Source organism: Rhinolophus hipposideros (genome assembly GCF_964194185.1).
Source record: "Rhinolophus hipposideros genome assembly, chromosome: 8".
NCBI classification, from domain to species: domain Eukaryota; kingdom Metazoa; phylum Chordata; class Mammalia; order Chiroptera; family Rhinolophidae; genus Rhinolophus; species Rhinolophus hipposideros.
Window position 1 is genome coordinate 77,783,810 of NC_138054.1, and position 23,040 is coordinate 77,806,849.

Sequence of the window (23,040 nt, forward strand, 5' to 3'; positions counted from 1 at the left end):
CACAAATGGTCCTATTTCGTCTTTTCTTACCACCGAATAGTATTCCATTGTGTGTATATAGCACAATGTCTTTATCCATTCATCTATTGAAGGACATTTTGGTTGTTTCCATGTCTTGGCCACCGTAAATAAAACTGCAATGCACCTCACTGGAAATTGTACACAAAGGAACTAGAATTTGAGTGTCCCTTCAGGGCGCCAACTGGTACAGAGGTTAGCAGAGAAATTCACATTTAAGAACCATTTATTAAGTACTTGCATCATTTCAACTCATGCTCCAAACAGCCCCCGAAGTATTGTACTGATCAGATGGGAAAACAGCTCAGAGAGATAATTTCCGCCAAAAGCAAATTAGCAAAACAGAGGCATTATCGGGATTATACATTCAGGTCCAGAGGCTTCCAACAGTTTCAAAAATGTAATCCCAGGTTCTCCACTGTCTGCCCCACCGGGTGGTATCAACGAACGCTCCACCTCCCCAGACCCTGAGTCCGCTCAGAGCGGTGGATTCTGGGACTTAACAGTACCCCTGGAAGAGTTTAGACTCTGCAGGCCAATAGAATTCGAGCACAGACGGCTGTACCTGCTCCCGCTGCCTGCTGGTTGCTCAGGGAGCCAATGAGAAGCGCACGGGTCCTGGTCGCCTAGGAAACCGCGTGACAACAAGATGGCGGCTCCGCGGGACGGCTCCGTGGTCCTACGTGGTGAGTCCCGATCCAAGGCCTTTCTGCCCACGGAGTACTCCACGCAGGCTGGGGCCTCGCCCGGAGCCCCGAGGACCCGCGGCCCTACTCCCCAACAGGCCCCCCGCGTCCTGGGAGCGGATTTCGGTTTCTGCCTACCATGGTTACGCGTGGAGGCGGGAGGAGGCGACACGGCTCCCAGGGCGGGGTTTGGTGGTGAAAGAAGTCGCGCGGTGAGCGCTTCCAGCTGGGGATCTAGGGAGTGAAGGCGTGAAGCCTGCTGGGCTCTGTAGGCATTGGAGAGCACCCGGGCCGAGGGGGAGCGAATAGACCGAGTCGGTGTAACGAAGGATGTTGTCTTCAGGCACAGTCCTGACTTGGGTCCCAAAGATGTAGAGGCACAGGACACAGCTTACCCCTCAAAGCCGAGTCTGAAGGGGGGACAGTGCAACCTGTAGGCCCCTCTGGTCTGAAGGGGAAGACACAGTTTGCCCCTAGAAGCCCCCAAAGTGAAGGGGATTGACATGGTTCTGTCCTAAGAAACCGGGATCTGAGGGAATACAAGACACAGCCCCGTGCTTAGGAGTCCCCAGACTGATGGGAAGATAGAGTCGTCGCCCTCAGGGGTCTCCTATGATACATAGGGAAATTGACCTGGAGACAGTGTGTTGCCCTAGCCGGGAGTGAGACTGAAAGAAGGGAAGTCAATGGTGGGACGTTGTGACAGCCCCAAAGAAGGGCCTTGAGAGCCCCTGTAGGATAGCCAAGAGTGGGCATAGAAAGGAGAAGCTATGTGTGAGAGAGAACACAGAATTTAACCTGCAAGGTTTGGTAGCTGATGGGATTAAGAAGGAAAGAAGGAGAAAAAATGTGGTAGGATGTTGGGGTCCTATTAAGAAGGGAGAAGTAGGATGAGCTTATTTTGAGGGAAGATGTTGAGTTGGGTTTGGGGACCAGGTCCTTTTCCTTTTCTACAGTTTTATTGAGACATAATTCACATACTTATACTATATACTTCACCCCTTTAAAATGTAAGTTTCAATAGTTTTTAGTATATTCACAGAGTTGTGCAACCATCACCACAATCAATTTTAGAATATTTTCATCAGCCTAAAAAGACACCTTAGCAATTACCCCCCCCCCCATTTATGCCCCAGCTGCCCCCACCCCTAGCCAACTAGTAAGCTTTTTTGTCTGTATAAATTTGCCCATTCTGGACATTTCATATAAATGGAATCATAACAATATATGGTCTTTTGTGATTTCTTTCCCTCAGCATGTTTTCAAGCTTCATTCTCATGGTAGCATATATTTCATTTATATTTTATTGCCAAATAATATTCCATTATAAGGATATACCACATTTGTTTATCTACTCATTGGTTGATTGACATTTGTGTTTCCACTTTTTGGCTGCTATGAATAATGCTGCTATGAATGTGTATACAAGTTTTTGTGTGGACATAAGATTTCATTTCTCTTGTATACACCTAGGAGTGGAATTGCTAGGCCATAAGGTAACATGTTTAATCTTTTGTTGAACTGCCAGACCGTTTTCCACAGCACTATTTTACAGTCCGACAAAGGTTCCAATTTCCCCACATTCTCACCAACACTTGTTAATTTCTATCTTTTTGACCAGTTTCTTTTGCGGGGTCATTATGGGGATGAGAGTTTGGAGAAGGAAGGGATAATCAGGTTTGGTGGGAGTTCATCCATGGCAGTTTTAGCCACTAAAGACACAGTGCGTGGGGCTTTTTACCATGAGGAAAATCTTCTAAAATTGATGGTGGTGATGTTTTCACAACTCTGTGAAATTCATTAAAAACCACTGAATAGTATGCTTTAAAATTGTTAAGTATGTGAACTGTAGTATCTCAATAAAGCTTTTTTAAATTTAAGTTCACATACTGTATGATTCCATTTATATAACCTTAAGAAAATAGTACAGATGGAAAATGGAGTAGTTGCCAGGGGTTAGAGATGGTGGAGAGAGGAGGATGGGTGTGACTATAAAGAAGTAGCATAAGGGAGATCTTTATGGTGACAGAACAGATCTGTATGGTGATTGCAATGGTGGTTACATGAATCTACACATGGGATTGCATGGCATGGAACGTACATACATATAGTTATGTAAAAACTATTGGGGGAAACTGGGAGAAGGATGTGCAAGACCTCTCTAATTTCCTGTGAATCTATTATAATTTTAAAGTTTAAAAATTAAAGTACAACTAAAGAGCAAACAAAAACAAACTGAAAAAAATGAAAAGGAATTAGCCCAACCAAGGGAAGGGTGCGGTTAGGAGTGGGGAGACCATACCAGGAGGGGATTCCAGGCCGGCAGCCATGTGCACAAAGGCATGGCGTTTTTGAGGCCAGGCAGGCAGCACAGAATGACTCACATGTAGGAGCGGGGGAGGGAGGGTATGGTCAGGAGACACAGGTAGGGACCAGGTCATCCAAGTGAAGGAATTTTGAATTTTTTTCTGTGGGTGAGAAAGAGCCATTGGGAGCTTTTAGCAGGAAAATGACATGTCAACTTTGTGTTTAAGAAGATTCCTCTGGCAGCATGTGGAGATTGGTGAAGGGAACCACGAGGGGCTCACTGCCTCACAAACCATGAGAATGCCCGGAAAAGACAGTCAGGAGCTGAGACAGGATGGGGGCAGATTTGGGAGTCTGGATCGTGGGGGTGAGGAAACTCTGGATCTGGTCTTTGGAGAGCTTCTTTGAGGAAGGAGCCAGGCATGAGTCCCAAACTCCAGAATGAAGACAGAAGAGGCTGCCTCCAAGCAGCACAGGTCATCTTGCTGGGCTGTTTCAGGGGTAGGGTAGAGGCCAGCGTTACACATTTCTAAAGTGGAACAAAAGACTTGATTCAGGCCCTGATGGAGGTCCGTTGGTTCTAGAATTTCTAGATATTAGCCACATAATATACTACTTAATTCATTGAATAGTGTAGTACCCTTCAATTACGTCTCTGATGTGCATTCATCTATCTGGAAGGAAGAGGGAAGGAAGGGAAACCAACGTTTTTTAATGCCCTCATGTGGCAATAACAAAACCCACAACAGCCATAATTCACACTTGTAAGTGCTTCCTTTGAGCATGGCACTGAGCTAGGTGCGTTATGTATGTTATCTCTGAATCCCCTGGGTAACCCTACCTACCTTGATACTATTACCATCCCAACCGTACAACAGAGGAAATCGAGGCACTGGTTACAATGGTGGATGGCAGAACCTGTTCAGAGCCTGAACTCTTGACCTCCCTGCCACACAGACTGTGTGTTGGTGAAATCCTGCCTTTGGGTTACCCGTCTCTGGCTCTGAGATGTTGGGGTGGCACCTGGGTTCGGAGCAGAGGGGAGGGGACCCCTGGGCTTTGTGTTGACCCACTCCTTGACGGATGGACAAAAGCCCCAGGCCTCCTGGGTAGCCTCATGCCTGGGCTCTAAGTTGGGGAAAGTCCCAGGCTTCTGGCCCATCTCTGCACCCCAGCCCACCCCCATCGCCGGTACCCAAGTACTATGGACAGAGGGCCCCAGGGTCAGCAGAAAGCAGGATACCGAGAGGAGCAGGCGGATGTTAAGTACGGGAATCCTGAAGCCCCACTCCCTCCAGAAACCTCAGCAGGGGCAATGGGAGAAGTGAGAGTGCTGCTCCTTGGACAGTGCTCCCTTCTGGGGAAGTAACCAGGGAAAAGAAAGTTTCAGGCCATTTCCTGGTCCTGAGGGAGTGATCCCAAGGACTGACTTTGTTCTTTCTATTCAGGGAGTTCCTGATAGCTAGAATCTCAAAGAAGAACGATGAGCTCACCTTTGGCTTCCCTTGGCAAGACCCGGAGAGTGCCTCTGCAGTCAGAGCCTGTGAATTCAGGGTAAGGGGCCGGCCTCCAGGGCCTTTGTGCCTGCTCCGGCCTCCTCCTTGCCACTCCTGTGGACTAGGAGAATGACTCCCAGGGTCTTGGGGAGAACAATTAGGAGTCACGTAGCTTTCCCTGACCACCTTATCTTTCTATCTGTACCTTCTGGCAGGCTCTATGTTGTGTCAGGCACACACTGGGTTGTGTCCTCTATAAGGTGTGGGCCCCGTTCAGCACCCAGCTCCTTATTTGTTTGCACTAATTATTTGTTTGCACTAATTCTGCAAACACTGGCGGTGTGCCGGTTCTGAGCCGGGCCACATGCTGGGCTCTCAGTAAAAGGAATCCTTTATATCTGTCTAGCACTTTCATCTTTTCAAAGCATTAGGTTTTTACCTCTCTTCTTGCTCTTCTGAATACCACTTGAGTCATGTGAAGGACAAGGGGATACAAAGAGGCTAAGTGACAGGCCTGGGTTCCCACAGCCATTTCAAAGCAGAGCTGGGGTTGGGCTCCTGGACTCGGGGCTCTTGTCGTCTTCCACCCAAGATTCTGCCCTCCAGCTCTTCCCTACCCTTCTCTGTTGGGAGGAGTTGGACATCCTAAAGCTTGCCCGTTGGCTCATCCCGGTGCCAGGATGGGATTTGGGGGTGGATGTCCTCAGGAGGCAGAAGTTCAACCTCCATCTCCTTAAGGCTCAGCTGCGGGTTTGCTGCCCAGAGCCTCTCCCCTGGTGACATTCCAGGGGGTCCTAACTTGTCTGTCTTTCTTCTCCTTCCTGCCCGGGTTCCCAGGAGGCGAGGGGTAAAACTCTATGGAGATGGTAAGTATGGGCTCTGCCCTTGTGTCCTCCTCACTTGCCATCTGCTGCGTCTCCTTGTGGTTGGGTAGATGGAGAGAAAGAACACGACAAACACCTCTGTCAGCTGGCCCAAGCCAGTGTTATCAGCAGCTCTCTCACCCCTCCCTGAGGACAGGGCTTCCTCCTGGCAGCTCTCAGATTAGGAGTCCCCACACCCTTAGCAGATATGCCATCGCTAAGATTTGCACCCCTCCACCCACTGTGGGGTTGGCTGGTGAGTGCCGAGACTCCGTGAGGGGGCCAAATCCCAGCCCTGCTCCCCTTGCCAGCCTCCTCCAGCCCATAATGGCCTTTTCTCCCTGAAGCCCTGTTGTCACATTGCTACGCTGACCCCTACAGGCTCAGGTCTTTGCATCCTACCCCGCTCTTGCCCCCACCGTGGTGCTGGCATTGGTCACTCATGTCCCCCCACCAGGAGCCAGCCTGGGAAACTCTTAAGCCCATTCTGGTCGGATCCTTGTTTGCTAACCTCCCAAGTTTTCTCTCCTCATGCTGTGGGTACAGAGTGCAGGCTGTTTCATCTCAGCCAGGGCCCAGGGCCACAGTTTCCTCTGGGCCTTAGCCCCAGAGCAGTGACCTGATATCCCTGCCTGCAGAAGATGAAGTGGACATGCTGAATGACCGACATGGCTCAGAAGAAAGGATCTCTGTCCCTTCCTGCTATGGCGGCATAGGTGCCCCTGTGAGTAGGCAAGGTGAGAGCAGAGGCCTAAAGGGGTCTGGGCTCCCAGAGATGGAGCTCCCAGGGAGGCATGGCACCTATTCCCATCTCCTGGGTCTGAGGCCGCCGCTCCCACTTCTGGCTGACTGGCCATGTGCCTGTAGCCCCCAAAGCTGTCCAGGGCCTGGTTTAGCATAAAGGTATGTGAGCCCTGCCCTTAGCTCACGTGGTCTGGCCAGGCTGTGGCTAGTGCCTCTGGAGTGGACCTGGCTGGAGTCACCATCAAGTGTGATGTCCAGTGGGTCCAGGATTCAGGGTCTGACAGGAATGAAAGCTGTCAGCCACCTGCTTCCTGCTTTGCAGGGCTCTGGGCAAGACCCAAAGGCCCCTAGATGGCTCTCCTCGCCTGGCCCACACCATCCCCACTGCGATCATGGGGGTGCATAACGTGGGATGGGGCTTAGCAGGGTGAATTCCGGAGGAGGCAGGATTGAACGTGGGCAGGCAGGATGAGCTGCGTGGAGACTGGGGAGGGTGTCTGAGCTGGGAGTCTGGGGAGCTAGAGATGAGGTGAGAATTCTCCACTAGCTGGGATATCTTAGGCAAGCAACTTCCTGTCTCTCCATCTTCATTTCCTCCTCTGTGAAGTGGGAGTGGGAACACCTAGGTCAGCAGGTTGAACTAACGGTTCGATGAGGCAATCCATCCTCCACCAAACACCCATCCGTGTACCGGGTAGGGAGAGAAATTGAAACGGAAAAGGAGGCAGAAAGAGCCTGGCGCCACAACCATTCAGTCACAAAACCAGGATCTCCGTCAACCCAGCTTGGGGACACTTTCAATAGTAACCACAACAAGCAGTTCCTGCCCTTAGCCGTGTGCACGCTCTCTGGACCTCACCACTGCCATCCACCCCTCACCCCACTCTCAGACAGTGTCCCTCCCCCAAGGTCATACATAAGGACTTGCCTGTCCTATCTCTTCTCTGCACAGCAGCATTCCACACGGTTCACGCTTTCCTCCTCAGAACACCCCAGGCTCTTGGTCACCATGACACCACTCTCCCCGATATCTTCCTGTCTCCTAGGTTTTTCCTCTCCGCTCTCTTTGTTGGCTCCTTATCCCTCCATCTTTTCAGTGTGCTGTGCCTTCTGCCTGGGTTCTCTCGCTCCACGCTGCCTGTGAGCTCAAACACAGGCTGACATCTATGTGCTGGCACTTCCCAAATGTCTACATCAGTTAAGAAGCTTTCAACTCCAAGTCAGAGAGCACCCTTAGCGCAACTGGCATGAACATTAAAGAGGACTTATTGTCCCATACACAGGAAGACCTAAGGAGGCAGCTCAAGGGTGGTTGATTCAACCACTCAAAGTCATCATCAAAAGTTCAGGTTTCTCCGTCTTTCCACGGAGCCATCCTTGGCCTGTCGGCCCCAGGTAGTTGCACAATGGCAGCTGTGGTTCCTGCTTCACACACAGGAAGAACGCCTGTTTCTTCCCATGTGTCTCTCTTGGTTTCTTTTCTCAGACTTTTTCATTTGAAAAACTTCCAGCATACGGAAAAGTTGAACTGACAGTACAGCGAACACCTATAAGCCCTCCATCTAGATTCAAGAAACTGGGGGTGAGGTTTAGAGGATTGATTTGATTGAGGGTGAACTTTCTGACATGCTTCAAGGCAGTGTGACCCATGTGTTACACCACTTGCTCATACACGTTGGACAAATCACCGACTCTCTGTGGATCAGTTTTCTAAAGCGGTTCATTTCTTCAGAGGCGTGTTGTGAGGACAACATGAATTGATATGGGAAAAGTGTTTTGGTCCCTGTTATCTAGGTCGTAGCTGTTGTTATTTATTTCCACTTCTGGGGATCCCTCTCCCCCCACCCCTGGACCCCCATACTTCAGCCTCTTCTCTAGGCCTGGACTCTAGTACTTTGTCTGGTTGGCAGTCCCTGTATTCCAAGACTCGGAGCTGATGGCCACCATGACAAAAAAGGTGCGGGATCTGGAACAGCAGGTGAAAACCCAGACTGACGAGATACTGTCCAAGGTGGGACCCCAGCGGGGAGAGGGCCAGGGTCCAGTCGGGGGTGGGAGGGGCCCGAGCTGGGGTGGCCAGTGAGACTGCTGCAATAGACTAGGGTAGATGGGTTCTAGAACCATCTCCCACACTGAACTGCCCAGGGGTGGCCTGGGACTGCTCTGGGTCCTTGTGGCCTGAGTAGAGAAGCTAGAGGTCTTCACAGCCGAGCAAGGCTCCTAGACCTCCAACAGGGCGGCACCAGTGGCTGCTGAGTGCTGAGGCACTCAGAAGCTCCACACCTTTCCCTCCCCTCAGTGGAACCACAAGGGTCATCTGAGGTACAGGAGCGGTGGCTGTGCCAAAGGGGGGGCAGGGGCTTTAAGCTCCCCAGTGCGCCCACAAAGACAAAAATTTGGGATCTTTCCTTCTGGAAGAGGCTCCATTGGTCTCTGGGAACCACCAGGCCTGCCCCCCAACCCCTACTCCTTCCCGTCTTGTTGCTGCAGGATCGGAAGATACAGGCCCTGGAGGAATTAGTGGACAGCCTCCAGGAACAAGAGGGTAAGAGGCTTTCTCAGTAGGCTGGTCGGCCCTTCTGTTGCACCTCCCCTGAGCCGGTGACCCCTGGGCATCAAGGCAACCAAGAGCATCAGGCTGAGTCCTGGGGTGGGGTCTGGACAGCTGAGCCCAGAGAGAGGCAGTGACACACCCTGGACAGTGCCTTCCTATGTGGGATTGAGTTCCCTGAGTGAAGACGTAGCCCAGTCCTAAGCACAGGGCACTCCACCGAAAGCATGGGGGAAACACAGCCCCCTTGGAAGCCCCCCTCAGAGTCAATCGGGGCATTCCCTCTTAGGCAGGGGGAGAGGCCAAGAGGCAGTTCTCGGGGATCCTCGAGTTCTCAAGGGGGTAGCTTCTCCAGATGACCCCCAGGGCAGAGCTCTGGTCATGCCCAGAGGGGCCCTGGTAGCCCCTGTGCTGGGGCAGCAGCAGCCCTCCCCATCTCTCTGAAGGCCAGCCGTCCCTGCAGCGGCAGGAGGAGCTGGAGCTGATGTGCATGGAGCTGCAGCAGCAGGTCGGGGAGATGGAGGTGAGAGGTGGTGGCCAGGTTGGTCAGGAGCGGGGTCACAGACCGCCTCTCCGGGGCCCCCACCGCATATCCCACACCAGCCTCTGCCCTGTCTCCCTACAGGAGGTGAAAGAGCCAGAAAGGCTTCCGGGGCAGGGCACACCCCTCCTTTCTGCCTGGGCTTCCTCTTCGGTCTCACCTTGAAACACTCTCCCCTCTAGCCGTGGGCCCTGCCTCTGGTTCTTTGACCACATTGAGCTCTTTCTCACCTCAGGACCTTGGCCCATGCTGATCCCTTTGCCTGAAATGTTTCCCCACGTCCCCCTGACAAGGTTTTCACTCATTGTCTCAAATCAAGGTGTGCGCCCCTCCCTGACTATAAGCAGGGCAGGCTCTCCATCCGTAGTGCCTCATGTCTCTTCCCCTGGGGGACTGGGAACTCCACAGGGTGCTGGTGGCAGGGGAGGGGGAGGGGGACGGGACCACCTTCCTCCTGTTCATTGCTGCATGACCGGGACCGAGCATGGTGCCTGGCCATGTGTGTTTACTGAATTGGTCACAGCTATCCCCTGCCTCTGAACATGACATCTCAAACACCCAGTGTCACCTTCCTTGCCCCCATTCATACAGCAAGTCTCAAACTGGAGGGACCCTATGTTTATGGGAGGGTCCTGGACACACATGCTTCCTCGCTGGCCCCACCAAAAGCTCTTCCTGGGGTTTAACCTCTCCCTCTCCACACACAGCTGGTTTTCAAAGCCCCAGCCTAACTTAAGACCACAGCAGCAAACCTTGGAGCCACAGCTGAGGGTCCTCCCTCCACCCCCAGGCCTATTCATGGGGGGGTGCTATGGGGAAACACAGCTGCTTCCTGTACAGCCTACCAGGAATGCCCGCAGCGGGCCTGTGGGGCTTCTCTGAGCAGCTTCCACAGGGGGTGAGGGCTGCACCCCAGAGCTTCAGGCAGAGGGCATCACGGCCCCCTGATTCACAGCTCTCACACAGTTACTGCTTCATTAATTTACCAAAGTTGTACAAAGTATCTCCTGTGTCCCAGGCACTGGGATGTAGACGTGGTCCTTGCCCTCATAAGGCTGACAGTCCAGAGGGGACAGAGACAGAAGTATACAGCAAGATACACAAGTACAGAGAGTAGGATGAAATATTTCAGTGGGTGACACAATAGAAACCAGCTGGGGTTTGGGCCACTCTGTGGGGTGACATTGAGCAAGAGATCTGAAGGATGTGAGGGGGCCAGGGAAGGGCTGAAGAGAAAAAGGACCTTCCCCCATGGGAACCTGGCTTGTGGGAGCAAGAGGGAGAACCAGATGTGGCCGGGGGGCTCACCCACAGTGTGTGGGCTTGGATTCCGTTCTGGGAGAAGGTTTTCAAAGGTTTCAGAGGGGTGGACGGACGGGGAAGCTCAGTTTGAATTGTCCAGGAGGCAGATGGCGGTGTCTGGAACAAGGGGCAGCTGAGGAGATGGCATATAGTGGGTGGATTGGAGCCTGCCTTGGAGGTGGTACGCACAGGCCTTGAAGGGCATAGGGAGGTAGAGGAATGGCTCATGGATGAGGCCTAGGTGGGAGGGGTGCCGTTGCCTGAAAGCGGAAGACCTGGAGGGGAACAGGTTGGGGTGGGGGGCAGGGAATCATTACTATTTGAGTCGAATTCATTTGGAGATACCTGTTAATATCTTAAGCGTAGATGGTTGGAAATGTGAAACTGAAAAGGAACATGTGTTGCAAGAGATAAAGACAGATGTGTGCCCCCTGGGTTTGACACTGGGCAGGTTGTTGGTGGCTGCACATAAGCAGTTTCCATGTGTTGTAGAAATGGAGGCCGGTTGGAGTGGGTTGAGGAGGGAAAGGGAGACGAGGAACCAGCAACAGAAAGTGTAAACAGCTCAGAAGTTTTCCTGTGGGAGAGATGTGAGATCCAGCCCTAGGAAGGTTGTGTGTGGGTGACCCCGTCCTGCAGAGCGGGGTGCCCCTGCCCCTCCTCCCATTCAGCCAGACCCACGCGGTTCCCCACCGTCGTCATGGCTGCCTTCAGTGAGTTTGTACTTGGGCCAGGCACTGTGCTAAGTCCTTGACACGAATTATCTTGCTGAGTGCTCCTCACAAGCTTATGGGCAGGGGCTGTCATCTCCAATTTGTAAGGAGCCTGACGTTTCCCAAGTTCACAGCCAGGATATGGCCAAGACCCCCGGACCCCTACCCTCTGCCCAGCCAGCTCTGGGAGCGGAGGCCTGAGGCTGGGGTCTGGGCAGATGCCACCTCTTCCCTGGGAAAGGGCTGAGCTGATGGTGACCCCGCGTCGTCCCCTTCTCTCCCTCCAGCGGTTCCTCGGTGACTATGGCCTGCAGTGGGTGGGCGAGCCTGTGGACCAGGAAGACCCAGTGGACAGGACAGACTCCAAAGATGGCAGGAGGGACTGGATGACAGCCAAGAAGTTCTGGAAGCCAGGTAGGTTGATCCCCAGCCCCTCCTACAAAGGGAATTCTCCAACAGCTTCCTTTTGGCCAGCAGCTGTCCAGAAGCCATGTCATTCGTGCCCCTGCCGCCAAGCACGAGGTGCCCTGAGACATTCTCCACCTTGCCACTGACAGGCCAAGAAGGAAAGGCCTCGGCCTCCATCACTGACCACCTAACCTGCAGCCACTTTCTTCTTCTGGTCTTAGACTCTGCTTGCTCATCTTTCACATACCCAGACACGACCTCATTTGTCTCAGGCACCTTTACAAAATGGCATCCATCCCAAAGCCATTGCCTTTAAAAGCTATCCTTTTGCTTTGGAAGCTGACCCTCAATTCCAGGACTCAGTCCCTCTTTGGGCTCCCGCCGTGGTGAGCTGGGCTCAGGCCTCACATGACCCTGCTGACTTGTTGGAGGGCAGCCTTCCTTCTGGCTGGTGGGAGCCTCCCTGCTCCTTTGGTGGGGGTCAGACTCGAAAGCTGGTTTCCATACCTGGCTCTGTAGATTCCTACCCTCTGCCCCCCACCCAAAAGAGAGGAGCCCCCACTGTGCTCTATGTCTGTTTATGCCCAGAGTAATTGGCTCTGAAGCTGACTGCTTTACAGCTACAGCAATTTGTGAAAGCTGCCCAGCCACATCCTCCCTCCCTCTCTGCGTTCTCTTCCTTCTGTTGCTGTTTGATTCTTCAGCCTGGAGGCGCCTCCATTGAGCTCTTCTGTCAGATGAACAACATGGTTTTCGTTTCTAGCGGCTGTTCCTCCTGGGACCCTCCCTCTCTCCTGGCTTCTCCCCTTCCTCTCCTCCACTGCCTTGTCCCCAGATGCCAGCCTGCTGCTGCCCCACATGCCCCTGGGATCCACAAAGCTGGCCTCTTGCCAGCCCTGAGGCTCTGGTTCTCCCTCTATGGGATACCACACCCCCAGGCTCTGGAGCAGCCTGCCAGTGGATGGTAAGAGCTGCAACATCTGTATTGGGCTGGACTGGGGCTGATTCAAACATTCTAGAGCCTGCGACTCATGCCTTAGGGAAGGGCGTCTGTTGGACCCATGAGAGAGCCCAGCAGGGGGAAGCCCTGCAAGGGCTTGGCCTAGGGCTGGATGTTCACCCCTTGCCACCCTTGCCACTAGTATACTGAACCTCACATGGGAAGAGCTAGGTGCCAGGTGCTTCAAGGTATGCGGAGACATGAAAGGGACATTCTTGCTCTGCTCATACCAGGTGTTGAGCCCCTGGGCTGAGAGCTCCAGGCAACTCTGAGCTCCTCACCCCCTCCCCACCCCCTCCCCTTATGTAAACTGAGCTCCTCACTTCCTCCGCCCCTCATCAAGGTGCTGCCCTTCTACATCTCCCCCTCCCCCTGCCAGCCACCACCTGCCCCCTACCATCCTTCTTCCAAGTGCCAGGCTCTTGCCTTTGGGTGGGAGCCTTTTCCCGCCCTGCTCAGGAAGCCACACTGACTTCATGAGCTATAGCAGCTTCACTCGTCCTTGGGCCACCCTTGAGCCCCTGGAAATGGCCTGAACTAGACCCCAGGCAGGCTAGGCTCCTCCCCACTCTCACTTCCCATTCACTGGAGTCCCTGAGACTCAGGCCTGTGCTGTGTCCCTTGAAATACCTTGCCCCCTTTGCTCCCTTCCTTTCAAACTCAGCTCCAACCTGACCTGTTCCAGCAAATGCGCATGGTGTGCCTGCTCTGTGCCAGGTACTGTGCTACCTGCATCTGCCCCTGGGCGCATGGGGAAGGGTTCTGCGTCATCTGTGGGATGAGGAGGTGTATGATTGACCCCCAGGCCACTGAGAGCACCGTGGAGTGTTCTCTCAGGCTGATGCGTGCTGAACCATTGTTGCTTAGCCCTGCGATGCCCCAGGGTGCCCAGCACAGTGCTGTGCCCACGTGCACGCAATTGGTGGGTGGTGCCCAGGCCTGGACGATCAGAGCACATTGGGACATGGGGACAGTCCTCTGCACAGGATGAGGTGGGAGCAGGTGGTGATCCTCAGCAGGAGGGGCCAGAGTTGCCTGTGGCCCTGGCAGAACAGAGCGAATGTAGGTAAAGTCCCCAGAGCAGGGCGGGACTTGCAGGTGTGTGGAAATCGTGGGTCCATTTCCTGTTCAGTAGCCTTTGCCAGAAGTGGTGGTGATGGGCAGGCTGGGACACCTTGGGCTCTCCCTTAGTGTTTCACAGCAGCAGATGGCCCAGCGAAGGTGTGGGGAGCCAGCCTGGTGCAGGCCCTCCACTCCCCTTCTCATAGTGACAGGGTCTGGCCATCTGGGCTCTGCAGTCCCCACAGTGGCAGTTACCGCACACCATTGTCATTTCTTGTCACCTTGTCTCCTTCACTCAGTTATGAGCCTGACAAGGGCAGGACTCTGGGCGTGAGCAGAGCTATGGCTCTCTGGGCCTCGCAGAGCCTGGGCACTGCAGGCATGTTTGCTGGATGGCAGGGGGGGATGGATCCAGTACAGGCTTGAGCACCCAACCCACCTGCTCTGGTCCAGGCCTGGGGCTGGGTGCTCTTGCCTGGGTTCAAGCAGTGCTTGGTGTGATTGGTAAGTCAAACAAGTGAACAGAAAATGACAACAGCCTGTGACAAGGGCCAAGGGAGTAACTCAAGGGCTCCAGGAACCCAGGAGCAACAGGGGCCCTGCCTCGGGGAGGGGTTCCTGGCAAGGCCTCTCAGAGGAGGTGGTTAGAAAACACCCTGAGCCCAGCGGAACATGAGGGTGGGGTTAGTGACAACAGCCACCATCTGCCAGGCATTTCCTCCAAGCCTCACAGCAACCCTGTGAAGGGGGTTGTTCTTATTTTATAGAAGAGGCAGCTGAGGCCCCAAAAGATGGGCCCACTTGCCGGGGGTCACACCGCTTGGAAGCAGTAGCCCTGGCAGTGTGGCTCCAGAGTGTGAAGGGAGACCATGATGAGGACAGCCCGGGGAGCCCAGGCTCTGAGCATCTCGAGAATTGGGCCAAGGAGCTTGGACTTGAACTCCATGCCTACCTACTCCCCTTTTAAATAAAATCATGGCCTCCCAAAGTTGACTGAGGCCTCCGAGATGATCTCGCTACACTGCGCTCCTCCTTGGAAAGGGATCCCAGGGAGCAGCGAGAGGCAGCCTGTGTGGTCACTGAGAACAGAGGCGTAGAGTCATGTGGACCCTGCAAGCAGCATGACCCAGGGCAGGGTGCTTTACAAGGCCCAGTTTCCTCCTCTGTAAAATGGGAGTGACAATCCCTGCCTTTGGTGCTTGGCATGAGATAAACGCTCAGAGTCATTGTTACAGCCTGTTCACAGCTGGGTCTTGTCGGCAGGATGAGGCTTTCTATTATTTACCTATTCTGTGGAAAAGAAAGCTGCCGCTCAGAGAGGAAATGCCTCACTTGACCTCTGACCTGCTGTAACCTGTGTGACCAGCTGCCCTGGGCCAGGCTTCTGGGCCACACTCCCTGCTGTGTGGTGGCCATACTGGGCTCTTCCTGCCTTATTCTCTCACCTCTGCTTTGCCCAGAGCGGTGGTTTCTTCTCCTGGGCCCCTTGTCTCACCTCCACTCTGCTGCTTCCGGTACCTGCCCTGCCCACCTGCTCTCACTTCTCCATGCCGTAGTCAACCGGCTGAGAGCCTTCAGGCTGACTTCCTCAGCAAACATCTCTGTTCCCTTTCATTTCTTCTTGGCATCCTCCCCTGGGCTTCTGCCTGCCCCTTCCCTTGGCAACCACGCCATACTCATCAGCTCCCTGAAAAAGCCCTGGGCCTAGGAGGCAGCTGGATTAGCAGTCGGGTATCCGATGGTCCTCCTGGTTGTGCTCTGTGTGGCCTGCTTGGGCCAAGTCATCTGACCTTTCTAGACCTCACTTCCCCATGAGGGCCAGGGCAGGCATTAAAGGACATGAACTTTTCTGTTATTTGTAGGTTTACCAATGTGTTCCGAAAGCAGTTAAAGTGTCTTGACGTTGTTCCGACTCATACCAGGGATGCTGTGTTCTGTTTTTCTTGGGAATCGCAGGGACTCCAGGGGACCCCAGGAGGACGTGGAGGGCAAGTGTAGGCCCTACAACAGTAGGAAATGTAGTGGGGTGAGGAAAGGCCAGCTGGGGCCTACCGTTTCAACAGTGCAAAGGCAACAGGAAACAGGGCCACCCACATCTATACTTCCCCGGTACAGCCACTGTACTACTGTGGGGAAAGGAATTGGGTCCCCAGAACCCTGACCCACATCCTGTGCAGCTTGGCTGTCCTGGTGAAAACAGCTTCCAAGGAGGCCCAGAAAGTCATGTGTTTGGTGGGATTACACCCTAGTAGATAACTTGGGAGCCAGGCCCCTTCAAGGACCAAGAACAGGCTCCTGTCATGGCTGTCCCAGCAACACCATCTGCACCCCTTGAAGCTTATGCACAGCTGTATATGCAACACATTTTTCTGAAAAGGAGGCCAGAACTTCTGTCAGCTTCTCAAAGGGGCCTGTGACCCAGAAAAAGTTGCACAATCCAAGGTCTGCCCCACATCTGTTTTGTCAAGCAGCTGTCCCGACATCCTCAATAGCCTTCTGTCCTTACCCCGACCTCACTCCTCATGGTGCAGATGGGTGGGAGAAACACACTCAAAAGTCAGCCCCTCCTCTAACTTGCCAGGGGGCCTGGGATAAGTCATTTTTCATCTCCTCTGGCCTGTTTTCTCATGTGTAAAATGGAGATAAATAACCCTTGCCTCGTAGCCTCTGGGTTGGCCTGAGGTCCATTTGTATAAGGTAGAGCTGGTAACAATAACTAATATGGACAGAGTGCTCATTCCTGGCTGACCCTACGTGGTCATCTTCTCGGACCCCAGCTGCTAACCCTGTGCTTGACACAGACCTGGGATCAGATCCTGCTCCTGCCACTTACTCTGTGCATCTGTAGACAAGCCATTAGCCTTCTCTAACCCTCAGTTTCTCCATCGGAAAAATGGGGCTGATTATAGATAAGTCCCTACAGCATAGGGTTGAAAGGAAAAGAGAATGGAATAATAGATATTAAACCCCTAGCACAAAGTACTTGCTCAATAAAACAGCTATTACCTTGTTTCCCTGAAAATAAGACCTAGCTGGACCATCAGCTGTCTTTTGGAGCAAAGATTAGTATAATATAATATAATTTATAATATAATATATAATATACCGGGACATATTAATTTTTGCTCCAAAAGACGCATTACAACTCATGGTCTGGCTAGGTCTTATTTTCGGGGAAACATGGTATTGTTATTATTATTAAGTGTTAATTGTCCTTCCTCCGCTCTCGGTGGTCACTGAAGGCTACTGCCCATCATGGGAGGGGACATGGAAGCCAGGGCACACGGCAGCTATAATGAGAGGCTCATGGGTGTCTATCCTCTTTGCCAGGGGATTCCTTGGTGCCCCCTGAGGTGGACTTTGACAGGCTGCTGGCCAGCCTGAAGGATCTCAGTGAGCTGGTGGTGGACAGTGAAGCCCAGGTCAAGCCCAGCGGAACGCGGTTCCATGTCCTTGAGCCCATCCCACTGAAGCTCTACCGGAATGGCATCATGATGTTTGATGGGCCCTTCCGGCCCTTCCATGATCCCTCCACACAGGTAGGAGTAGGGGGCGGGCGGAGGGGAGACAGGTCTGTGCACACTCAGGCCCCTCTGCTGCTACCCCTCTGCTCAACCAACAGTTGGAGATGGTGGCACCCAGTTCACCTCCTGTGCAGCCTGCCCTCCACAGGCACCCAGACCCATGCAGAACTTGCAGAGCCCCCCACGCCCACTCTTGCCAAGTCCTGAGCCAGAGTGATCCACTGGCTAAGGAACCCAGTAGTCCAGGGCGTGCCATCCAGACAGAAAATAGGATGTGGACCACCACACGGGTCCAGCCGCTTCTCACCCTTCCTCTCCCCCCTGCAGCGCTGCCTCCGAGACATACTAGATGGCTTTTTCCCATCGGAGCTCCAGCGCCTGTACCCTGATGGGGTCCCCTTTAAGGTGATGGGCTCCTCCTCAAACCAGCCACTCCCTCTGTGGGGATTTTGGAGGGTGAGGATAAACAACTTCCTCAGGCATCACCCAGTCTGAGGCGCGAAGGCACCTCAGGGTACCCCAATCTGATGACCTCCAGGAGGAGGGTGAGCCTGAAGCAGGGCTAGGAAGGGTCTAGGGACGCAGCGATGGCCACAGTTGCCACCTCAGCAGCAGCAGCAGCAGCAGCAGCGACAGCCTGTGGCTGAGCGACAGGCAGCGCCCCCTGCTGGCACCATGAAATCATGGCCTTCAGCCCCTGCCCCTCCTCCAGCATCAGGACCCCCACAGCCTAAGGTCCCTGAGGAGTCTATGTAAAAGTGGCCCAGCTTCCCCCGAGGCTCCGGCCATCTGGTTGGGGTGGAAGGTAGTGCCATGGCGGCATGAGATGGAGCCGGTCCCCTGCTGAGGGTGTGTTTAGGATGATGGGTGCTGTGATGGGAGCCCATGAGGCAGTGTCCCAGACGGTGGTGGTAGTTCCACAGTGAGCACATGTGAGGAAGCGTGTGTCACCACGGCTTGGAAAACAGTGTGAATGATATGTGCAGTGATGGGGTCTGCACTGCATCCTAGACTCGGGCTTTGCCCCCTGCTAACACCCTCATCCCTCTCCTCCCTGTGGGCTTTCTGAGGCTGATGTCAGTATAATGGCTCCAGGTGGCATGTTGAGGGGTGCTGGCAGGAAGAGCAGGGCCCACGTGTGTGATAGCAACATGAACTGCAGCTCTCCTGCTCTGTCCCAAGGCCTCAGTTTCCTCATCTGTAAAGTGGGGATTGTATCAGACCATCCCCTGGGCCTATTCCCGGGGCCTGCCTGGGCAAGCAGGGGTGGGGGTGGAGCCCAGGGCTGAAGAGCTGGGCCCCGCCGCTGTCTCCCTCTTCTTGCTAGGTGAGTGACCTGCGCAATCAGGTCTACCCAGAGAATGGGCTGAACCCATTCCCAGGCGAGGGCCGCGTGGTGGGCCAGCAGAGGATTCACAAGCTCTCAGTCAGGATGGAGTACCCAGGTGAGCTCAGCCCTGAGGCTGAGCCAGGTGGCGGGGGCGCTGTCCAGGACAAGCTCTAGGTGGCCTCCTTCACCATCACTCATAGTCCCTCCCTGGGCCAAGGCTCCCAATGCCTCCCCGCAGGCTCCAGGATCACCGCTGAGAAGTTTCTGAAGAGGCTCCCCAAGTGTGTGATCCGTCAAGGCGAGGTGATTGACATCCGGGGCCCCATCCGGGACACCTTGCAGGTGAGGCCAGCCCTAGCTCCCCAGCCTTTGGGGAGGGGGGTGAAGGGGGGCTTTGCCATCAACCCTGGCACAGCCTACCAGAGCAGTGGCTTTGTGTAAAAGCTCAGGGTTGGGGTCCCGCGAGTAGGACTTTGAGGAGAGATGGGTCCCTCAGAGCGGTCCACTGTCTCCTAGAAACTGTGGAGCTGGTGAGGGCTCTGGGCTGGGACCCAGAGAACAGCTGGGTTGGCAGGGGTGTGGCTGTAAGAGTGGGAAAAATCAGAGTCTAGGCCAGGGGTGAGCCCAAGGCCCTGGAGACCCCTTCCTGGTCCTCACAGAATTCATCCTCTCTCCTCCTCATCCTGCTGCTCCTCCCACACCTCTTCCTGTGAAAGGTATGGAACCTGTTTCCCAGGACTCTCTACCTCCTTCTCCCTACATTGCCAAGTCCTATCTGATTGGTTGAGCCCCAGGACTTCTCCCAAATCCATCGATTCTCTCCATTCCCGCCACCCACCATTCTAGTCTAGGCTCCAGAGTGTCTCTTCAGACAACTTCAGTGGCCTCACTGGCCTCCCATGTCCACTCCTGCCCTGCCAACCATTCTTCCCCAGCAGCCTCTGCGCTCTTTAAAATGTAAATTGGATCCTGGCTCTTCTTTGTTGAAACACCCTAGTGATTCCCTGGTAAGGCTAAGCTCTTAGCCCAGCTCTCAATTCCTATCCTCTTCCCACCTCTAACCTTTTCTTCCAGTCCAACCTGATTCTCAGCTTCAGTTCTACAACCTACCGACACTCTCCCAAATGTTTCACTTCTTCTCAGAAGCCTTCCCTGACCTGGGACCTTTACCCACGCTGTCTGGAATATCCCTGCCCCCCATTTCATTCCTAAGGACTCCTGCTCTTCCTTCAGTCACAGCTCAGGTGTTATTTCCCCAGGGAAGCCTTCCCTGACTCATGCTGGGCTGGGCATCCAGCCTGATCCTCTGTGGGGTTCTGTCTCCCCTACTAGACTTCAGGACCTCAAGGTTTCTTGGGGGCAGGGGGTAATGGGGCTGACTTCCCAAGCTTTCCATTTCCTCTCCTTGGGCCCCCTCCCTTTACACAGAACCCCCTTTTCCCCGTAACCTCATTGCTCTCATCCATCTCTGGTCAGGGATAGGCCCCTCTAGGGGTTGGGGATGGGGTATGACTGCCAGGGCCCAGGGCTCTGTCCACTCTCCATCTATGCCTTCCAGAATTGCTGCCCATGGCCTGACCGGATCCAGGAGATCGTGGTGGAGACGCCCGCCTTGGCCGCTGAGCATCAGAGGTGAGGGCAAAGTGGAGAGATGAGAACCTGGAGGTTGGGCCGTGGGGGACACTGATGGTTTCTGGGCTGGCAGGAGCCAGGAGTCACCCGAGTCGCCGGCGCCCCGGCTCTCCACGCTGCGCATCAAGTCGGAGAACGGCGAGCAGGCTTTCCTGCTGATGATGCGGCCCGAGGACACCATCGGTGATGTGCGCAGCCTGCTCGCACAGGCCAGGTGGGCGCTGAGCGGGGCTGGCGGCTGCAGGGGGCGCTCTGGTCCCACGACCCGGCCTGATTCATTCTGCCTGGTCTCCAGGGCCGTGGACGCCAACACCTTCGAGATCTTCAGTCCGTTCCCGCCCACGGTCTACCACGACGACGCACTCACGCTGCAGGCCGCAGGCCTGGTGCCCAATGCAGCGCTGCTGCTGCGGGCGTGCCAAGCTCCACCACCAGCGCCCTGACCCAGCCCCCAGTGCGAATAAAGCACCCGCCCCCAGACACTAGCTGCTCCAAGAGGCTCTTATGGTGCAGGGTGGGGAGGCAGGGGACAGCCCAGCTGGGCGCCAGAATAAGCCGGGGGCCCAGCTGGGCTTGGGGAGGGGGCGGTGCCGACCGCCCTCTCTGTAACTTGAGCCCCAGCTGCCGGGCCTGGCCGCTGGGTCTTTGTCCTCTAGGTTCCTTTCTCTGAAGGGCTAAGCCCATCCAATGAAGGGAAGGCCGGCCCAGCACAGGCTCAGCTGCAAATGTGCAGCCTGCAGGTCCCTGTGCAGATACGCCCAGAACCACAGCCGGTGGGGACATTTCCTCAACACTATGCACAAAAGCCACTGCCCCCAAACTGGCACAACTGTGGCTTGTACTCACTGCTGTGACACACCCACACTTAGCCAATCTGCTGGAGCACAAGCAGCCAGCCACATGGCACCGCCCCATTACTGACAGACACGCAAACGTGCAGTACACACCAAGATACAGAGGCGTCATGGACACCATCACATGCACGTGAACATTGTTCAGAAAGTGTTGGTCCACACAGGTATGTGTGTACCGGACGTACAGCCAAACACATGCACTATCCCACACACAGGTGCCACAGGAGACAGCTCAACCCACCTGCCCACAGGAGCAGCCTCAGCACAGGAACAACCAGCCTTGCTCAGAGCAGAGACCCAGGATGTCCAGGCCACACCAAACAGACACAGCGCCAATGGAATGGGACATTTAATTGTCTCTAGGGTGCTCCCGGGTTGGGGATTGCGGGGCCTTTGGCAGAGCCCTGGCTAATGGAACCAACGAAGGTGCCCATCAGACAGTGCCAGGCAGGGTGGCAGTCCCAGGGCCGGGCTGAGGACAGCCAGCACTTGGGCTGTTGCTTAAGACAATTTCTGAGACTACTGGGTAAGGAATGTTGCCTCTGAATGGAGGAAGAGGGAGGAAGAGGAGAGGCTTGGGTTGGGGGGAGGGGCTCCAAGGTCAGAAGGTTAGGAACAACAGGGAGTTGGTCACAAGGTCCTTCATGGCCAGCAGTGGCTGGGGGAATGTGATGGCGAAGTCCAGTGGGCTGGCTTGGGCTTGGCTCACGCCAGTTTCAGGAACTCTTGCAGCGTGTTCTGTTCCACGGCCTCCACGAAGAGCTCATAGTCCTGGGGGAGGGGACAGGAGAGGGGTCACCTTAGTGTTGGTGCTTTGTCTCAGGTCTGACTCTGGCCTGAGTCCTCCTACAACACTCCCTCCATCCCCAACCCCAGGGCCCATACCCCACAGTACTGGTCCCCGTTGACAATCTGGGGTGGGGTGGCCTTGGGGTTGCCAGCCAAGGCTCGCATCTCATCCCGCAGGGCGTTGTCCTGGGAGATGTCCACTAGCTGGTACTGGATGCGCTTGCCATCCAGGATGCGGGTCACCTCGCTCTGCTGGGCCTTGATCTGGGGGAAGAGGGCGGGCAGGGGTTAGTGAGCGGGCTGAGGGAATTATGAGGGGAACCCTGGGCAGAAGAGGGGCTGCGGCCAAGAGCTTTTGTCCCCCTGCCCCCACCAGGCTCTGGAGGAGGATTCTGGCCACTAGGACTGTGACGGGTGAGTCAGGCTTGTATTGGTGCAGAACGAGAGCGACCACCAAACATGGAGGGCGGTCAGAATGAAAGACATGGGATAAAGTTCAGCGTGGGGAGAGTCAGGAGCTCAGCCCGGGGAAGGCAGGGCAGGACTGAGCGAGGCTGGTGAGGGGCCACCCAGCCCCAGGTACACACACGGTGGAGAAGGGCAAGTTAAGGACGCGGTCAGGGTCGTACAGGTAGTGGGGGTGCAGAGAATGCATGTCCGAGTGACGGGAGATGGGCGTGGGCAGTTCACGCTAGGGCTGCGGAGGCCCCAGGATGCCAGCTGAAGGCGTTCAGGATGGGGCCGCAGGGCCCACCCTGGGACCCGAGCAGGGAGGCCGTACCCCGCGCCTAGCCCCCCTGCCCCGCCCTCGGGGCGGGTCCAGGCACCCCGCGTTCCCCCCAGCGAGGGCCCCCGGCACGCACTCACTTCGCGGGAGCCGGTGACCGACGTACTGTAGACGCGCAGGCCGCTCATGCTGCGGGTGGACGGACTGACGGGCACGCGGGCGGACGGGCGGCAGTAGAGGCAGCGGCACGGCCTGGAGAAGACGCCGCCGCGCTCGGGAGCGGTTTCCTTCCTGCTCAGCCCGCGAGTCACCGCTCTCAGGACCAATGGGCGGCGCGGGCAGGGGCGGGGCCTGCGCTCTCCCTCCCTGCACGCCGCAGATCCCCTCCCCTCCCTTCCCCCTCGGGGGCGGGCGCGCCCGGACCCCTGTGCCACGCAGGGCCACCCCCGTCGGCCCTTCTTTCAACTGGGTTCAGTATAAGGCTGGGAAGGGA

At 55.2% G+C, this 23,040-nt stretch overlaps 2 protein-coding genes across 7 annotated transcripts; one reads left to right on the forward strand and one right to left on the reverse strand.

The window, feature by feature from the left end:
• Positions 1-642: 642 nt before the first annotated feature.
• UBXN11 (UBX domain protein 11) lies at positions 643-20,657 on the forward strand. Of its 6 annotated transcripts, none has more exons than XM_081057354.1 (15): positions 643-704; positions 4,460-4,565; positions 5,345-5,373; positions 6,009-6,107; positions 8,025-8,125; positions 8,605-8,659; positions 9,112-9,188; positions 11,509-11,635; positions 17,022-17,230; positions 17,543-17,671; positions 18,543-18,660; positions 18,784-18,887; positions 20,104-20,177; positions 20,251-20,391; positions 20,473-20,657. In XM_081057354.1, exons 2-15 carry the CDS (start codon positions 4,495-4,497, stop codon positions 20,618-20,620), a joined length of 1,482 nt encoding a protein of 493 aa, XP_080913480.1. In that variant the 5' UTR covers positions 643-704; positions 4,460-4,494; the 3' UTR covers positions 20,621-20,657. The 6 variants fall into 6 exon arrangements, with proteins under 6 accessions (XP_080913480.1, XP_080913481.1, XP_080913483.1 ...); XM_081057355.1 differs by having other exon boundaries at positions 17,543-17,620; XM_081057356.1 differs by having other exon boundaries at positions 655-704; positions 8,025-8,071; positions 17,543-17,620.
• A 705-nt stretch (positions 20,658-21,362) lies between these two features.
• SH3BGRL3 (SH3 domain binding glutamate rich protein like 3) lies at positions 21,363-22,866 on the reverse strand. The gene is made up of 3 exons (XM_081056714.1): positions 22,688-22,866; positions 21,917-22,084; positions 21,363-21,802 (listed from the first exon to the last, which is right to left on the reverse strand). Exons 1-3 carry the CDS (start codon positions 22,733-22,735, stop codon positions 21,737-21,739), a joined length of 282 nt encoding a protein of 93 aa, XP_080912840.1. The 5' UTR covers positions 22,736-22,866; the 3' UTR covers positions 21,363-21,736.
• Positions 22,867-23,040: the final 174 nt, after the last annotated feature.